Genomic DNA, 6,178 nt, shown 5'->3' on the forward strand with positions numbered 1-6,178 from the left:
CATGTGATCTGTAGCACCTGAATCAATCACCCAGTTGTTCGAAGATGAGGCCATATTCTTGATACCGAGAGAACTCTGCAAACTGATCTGCCAAAACCAAAATTGTCCCTAAATTGTCTTATCCTTGTGATTAGTAGCCATATTTCCTCCTTTCTAATTGTTTGAGTTATATTTTCTAACTTAAATATCCAAATAGCAATACAGGAGAATCCAACAAACACAAACAGCAAATACAATCCAATACCAATAAAATAATTATAGTCGAGGCTCAAACTTCAAGAACAAAGAAGATGAGAGAGAACAAAGGAACAAAAAATCAAGAACAAGCATCCAGAAAACACTATTCATTCAATGTTTAACAGTATTCAACAATCGCAGCAGCACCAAACAGAATACCAGATCTGAATCGCAGAAGCTATAGCGAAATATGAACCTGGAAGTAACTTTCAAAAAAATATGAACCTGGAAGGTGAAAGTGTTCTCCAAACAGTGTTTCAACACCAAACAAAACTGGGGGTACACCAGAAAGTATGATCTGCCTCCTACTGTGGCAGTGACACAAATTGGCCACTTTGAAAGTGATCGATTTGAAATCTGAGTTTGTTTCTGTAAGACAGCAAAACGAGATTGAGTTGCCTTTCGAAACAGAGAGAGAACATGATCAAGGAGCCTATAGGCTCTGATACCATGTAATCGAATAGAAGTAGATATCTTATTCCAATAGTTGCAAGATATAAATACAATATACTCTGTGCTAATTTAGGAAAGAAAATAAAGAGGGATTCCTACAAATCTGCTAGCTAATTATGAGGGATTCCTACAGATCTACTAGCTAAAAATATGCCTATGTATACTACTAAAATGATGTCTATATACATTTTGTAACAATTTTTATTTCTGTCACTTCAGAGTGGCTACATTAATTGGTCATTTTGAGAAATTTTTGCATCTTCAAGGCTAGCTGTTCTACTGTATACTTCATTCATTAGAAAGCTGAAAATTTTCCAATATACTTGTATACTTGGAGCAAATCAATGAAGATTCTGGTAAATAAATTGGTTAATTTTTCTATTTATGCTTCTCTAAAGCTTATGCTTTAGTCAAGAGATTCATAGAGTTGGTTGGAACATCAACTCAATCAAAACTCTCTTTCTGTTTAAGCCAAGACTATTGATTTTAACTTAAGGTCTGTGATATAAGTTCTCTGTGGATGCAGTTATGTAGGAAGTTGAAAATGTTGGCTTTCTTTTTCATAGACTTTGATGTATGAATGATAAGTCCTATTATTTGAAATGAGTTAAGGAAGAAGGGAGACCAGAGATAAGATATACGAAATTCTTTGGGTATAACAGATTAAAGGAATGACTTGAGATAACTTGTATATACTTTTGTCTGAGAATTTGCATGGCTTCTCTGCTCATAAGCTAATTTATTAGATATATGTGAGCTTTTCTATTTCATGAATCTGTGTATATTCCCTCTCCCGTTTAGACTTCTCTTTGAGTTCATGCTTTTTGATGTTCAGTTTAAGTGCTTCAGTAACATCAGAACATTGGAATATTTGTTTAATTGTGATAGGTGTTAAGGTTGAAACGGGGAACTAACTCGATTTTTCTGTTGTCTCCTTCATTTTCAGTTCTAAATCCTGATAAATTGACTGAATTTATGCTGCTAGATCAAGCACCAGTTAGCCACAATACTCATCTATTCAGGTTATTTTTTTCTTTCTTTGTTATTTTATAATTATGGCGTTTACACTTTGATAGTGACACATATTCCAGGTGGATTTTGCTCTCCCGTTAAATGTTTTCTCTAAACAGCTCTAGCTCACATCTTACTGATTTATAGAGGAACAGTAGTATGGCTCTAGCACTATCATTTATCTTTAAACTGTCGAAAAGCCTGGATCTAGAAGAATTAGTTTCAGTATCATGCTTCATATTATAGCACATTCAATTATTAAAGAAACTGGAATTAGAATTGGGAAGCATGTAGTCTTGATCTATCCTTGCTTGTTTGATGGCCATTAAAGCCTTATATATGGGGTGTGTATTTTAGATTCTGGTTGAAACTTTCTGCCATTTTTTTGGGGACAATGTGTGTGAAACAATACCTCAACCCTCTATTTTGCTTAGGTTAAGTAAATGCGAAACTGAGTTGCTGTGTAGGAGTTCTGGAAGAACGTGCATTCTGGAAATTCATTTATAAGCATCTTGAAGTGAATATTTTGTGTAATTGCACTTCCTTTTTTTGTTTGCTAAATAGCTTATGTAAATGCATACCGCCTGAAAATTCACCTCTAGTAGCAGTATTTTATATATATAGATTAAAGCTATCCAAAAAGATGGGTTCTCTTATCTCCTGATGTTCTATTTGACTTTAATGAACCAAACGTGAGTGTAATGTAATCCCCACAAAAATTTAATATTAAAATCTGTCTATTTTTCAAGGGGGTGGGGGAAGTTTCCGATGCTTCAGCTCTACATTTCTATTTCATATTGATAGACCAAACTTTCCCGGAATCATGAGCTGCCACTACTTTATACTACATTTTTACACTACCCATATATGTTTTTAAGTTCCTTTTTTTTCCTATTATTTTTTCTTTATAGGGTGATATCCTTTAGAACCTTAAGATATCCTGGTTGCTGATAAACTTTTAGCGCTCTTCAATTCCATGAAGTTTGTAAGTCTCTTCCTTTTTCTGCAAATTTGCCTTTCCAGCATATAATTGGAGTACATACTGACATCATGTTCACTGATACAACATTTGCAGACATGTTTAAGTGAGGGAATGGGCTACTATTTTCCACCATGCCACATAGTTAATATAAGTGGTTTTCGGGTGTTACTGCCCTTTGGACCTTTCATCCCTAGCTGTATCCACTTGGTATTTCTTCCCTGCTTGATGAGAAAGCTTCAATTCAATGAGGCCAAAGTCCATCAAATTCAGAGTCTGTAGGACATGATGTTTCGGAGCTTCTTGATTCCAAAAGTTTGATACTGGCTGAGCCTTGGTTTAAAACTGTGAAAAGCTTGCCGAATATTTATTCCATAGATCTAGTACTAATCTCAAGTCCGGTGGGTATGCTAGGGTGACCATTTCTTACCAGCCTCAAAGACTTCAGAGCAAAGGTGATAAAAAATATATTTTCTTACATTTTTAAATACAATGACCTTTATGCTGGTAAATATCTTTTTTGATGTGGTTATCTCATATGATATATGCAACGAAAGCAGCTTCCAGGCTTGGGAAACTGATGATGGATGCCCTTATTTCCATGCATATGGAATTGAGAAAATCCTATGGACCTGAAGAGTCTAGTTTCCCTCAATGGATCAGATGGGAAAACTTGAACTACTTCCTAGGGCACTAAAGGATATTGTTTTAGGCAGTGAAAGTATAGAGCTTGGTGGATGGTTGTTATACAGGTAACACTTCTTATTTCATTTAATAGAAATATCTATTTTCATCACACTTTTTGTGATTCATCAATTAGTGTGTTCCAACTTACCTGAACTACTCTGCTACTTCCACTTATGTTTTAAAATGCTAGTTGTGCTTAGATGTAAATGTTCTAGGTGATACAAACACATAAATAAAGTATCTTAAAAAATGAGGAACACATGATGCAGGGATCTCATAATTTTCTTCCACCAATACAAGATCACACCCTTTTAAACTGTAGAAAAGACTACATCTAGAACAATTAAACTTATTAAGATCGTGAACTATATAGGGGATTGCTAATATGAAGTAAGTTTTGCCAAATCTGAAACTGATCTCATCGCCCATTGTGTTAGGCACTGATACCAAATTGTTATGAATTTTTAGGGAAGGATCGATTCACAGGGCGATATATAAATCAGCTCGTTAAAGGGAGGCTGAAACCTTAGAGTTCATTAAAAGAGAGAACCCTGATCTCTTCAGCTCTTCAACTGGAGACTGAAACCTTAGAGTTTAATGGAAGAGAGAACTCCAATCTCTTGCTTTTTGCTGAAAAATGACTTACTAGTTTATTCATCAAAATTCCCTTTAAATAGGAGTCTTATTACATTAATAAGAAGTCTAATTCTTATGAAAGTAGGAGACCTAAATCCTATTCCAAACTAATAACTATAGCATAACCTAATCCTTATAAAACTATGAAACATAAACTCTATTCTTGAATAATAAATAAAGCTACTAAAATAATAATTAAATACTTAATTTAAGGGCTTCCCACGCATCCACAACAGTTTCTAGGTAGTGTTCCTTGTTGACGGGGACTCACACTTGAAGATAGTTGACAACTCAGTTGTTGCTAAATTGGCTTAACATATACTACATGTGAATTTACCATCTGCCCAATACTTGAAAAATCTGTACGCATCTCTTTCACATGGTCATCAGTTGAGTTAAACCTTTTCATCATCTTAGTCATCATATCCCCATACTCACAATCCATTCACCCAACCCCACATGAAAAATTAGTGCAATGCCCTCAATGCACAAATGATATAAAAACTTAGGGTTAGACAGACATTTGGCTCCCAAGCTCCGAAGAACTATTAAGAAGCTTCTCTTTGGAGCACCATGAATAGTGCCCTTCGATGCCGATGCTCCGACTGCTAACTCACGCTCTTGCTACTTCCTAAAGTCCTCATTTACCTTTGATTTGTTTCCGAGCAGCCTTTAGCGCACATCGCACTCTTGTAGCCTCGCCGCCCTCATCAATGTCACTAGGGGCATCATCCGCACACACTTTCCAGTCACACGGGGAAGGTCTTGAGTAGGCTCTTCATCCTCAAATAGGGCAGATATAACATCGCCTCCACCATTAGTAGGGGAGGCTTTGGTGAAAATGAGCTAGCATCAGCCAATGCATCAATGTCCGCCCGGGGTGTGGCTAACTTAGTCAGGAAGGCGGAGAGATCTAAAGTCGGCTCAGGTCGAGGCCTATCTAATTTCTGAAACTCATAAGGCATCAATTCTCTGTTGCATTACTTGAATCTTATCATCAACAACATTCTCTCTCTTGCCTCCGTGTCCTCTATGACCTTTCTCATCCATGGACGAATATGCTGCAATAGAATCTCGATTTGAGTCCAATTTCTGGAGTCTGGTTAGCGACAACATGGAGAAACCTGTAGGAATTGAAGCACGTGGTGCGCTCGAAGTCGGGCTAGAGGAAGAAGATGACGGAGTAGTTTCATCATGCTCAGTAATGGGGGTTGAATTGTGCCCTCCGCTAACTTCTTTGATGAAAGTGCTTCGACTGTAGGCGACATATCAATATGGATACCCCGATGTGGTGCTGTGGGGTAGGGCTGATCAAAATCGAACCGAAAAAAATTTATTGGTTTATCCGTAATGGGTTATTAGTTTAGCGATTTTGATAACGGTTTTGAGAAAGATGTCACTTGTGAACTCATGTGCATGGTCCATATCTCTCATAGCTGCTTACTATTCCTAACTAGCTGCATCTGATAAACAAACTCATCTATATTAATTAGCTGCTCATGAGATGGGCTGTAAAATTTCACGAGAATGTCCCTTACGAGTGTGGATAGAAGTCAGGGCTGATCTTATTCGTTGGCCATCCTAGGCAATGTGTTTTTCTCTGTGGCCACATACAAGGCATTGAACTCTCGTACCATGATCAGGCTATATTTGCTCGTGCCTGTTCCATCAATTCACATTTGATCCGCGGCCTGACTCAGAATGTGTGTCATGCTGTGGACCTGAGCTGCCCTAGGCTGTGACTCCCCACTACCTTCTCTCGAACTCTGTGCTCCCTCCTCAGACTAGGAAGAACAATCATGGCTCGAGGAGTCGGACTCATTCAGCACCAGAATAATGTCTAGTTTCTAAATCGGTTGGAGTGTTTCCTCGGTGCCTTTGGTGAGGACTAGGGCAGGGTCAAATTCAAACCAATTGAGTTCATTATCCGTGCATTTTTCAATAAGTTGAAGCTGGGCCGATGATGCGGTGGGTTTTGACCTTCGTCCATAAGTTTTGGTATTCATTGGTGGCATAGTACCTGTGGAAAAGTCAGTAGTACCCAAACATATAAAACAAAGCCAGAAATGAATGAAAATAAAACTACGAAACCAAAAGAAAACAGAAAAAAATAATTTGCAAAAAATTCACTGCTTGGTCCTACGATTGGTTCTTACAGATCGTTTTACTTCTACT

The 6,178-nt window shown here is 37.4% G+C and overlaps 1 protein-coding gene across 3 annotated transcripts in view; it reads left to right on the forward strand.

Annotated features, from left to right (window-relative positions):
* LOC107057861 (calmodulin-binding transcription activator 1-like) overlaps nt 1–3,415 on the forward strand; it is a 10,502-nt gene extending 7,087 nt beyond the window's left edge. For 2 of the 3 annotated variants that reach the window (XR_001471598.1, XM_015302922.1), the window contains exons 4-6: nt 1,637–1,712; nt 2,777–3,135; nt 3,241–3,415. Coding sequence is in view for 2 of the 3 variants with exons in the window: in XM_015302922.1 (XP_015158408.1) it covers nt 1,637–1,642 (6 nt within the window). In the remaining variant the exon portion in view is untranslated. Of the gene's footprint in view, nt 1–1,636; nt 1,713–2,612; nt 2,696–2,776; nt 3,136–3,240 lie in introns of those variants that run through there. The other variant, XM_015302923.1, reaches the window with a different exon arrangement.
* The last annotated feature ends 2,763 nt before the right edge of the window (nt 3,416–6,178 follow it).

This window comes from Solanum tuberosum, unplaced genomic scaffold (assembly GCF_000226075.1).
Source record: "Solanum tuberosum cultivar DM 1-3 516 R44 unplaced genomic scaffold, SolTub_3.0 scf00390, whole genome shotgun sequence".
Classification (NCBI taxonomy): domain Eukaryota; kingdom Viridiplantae; phylum Streptophyta; class Magnoliopsida; order Solanales; family Solanaceae; genus Solanum; species Solanum tuberosum.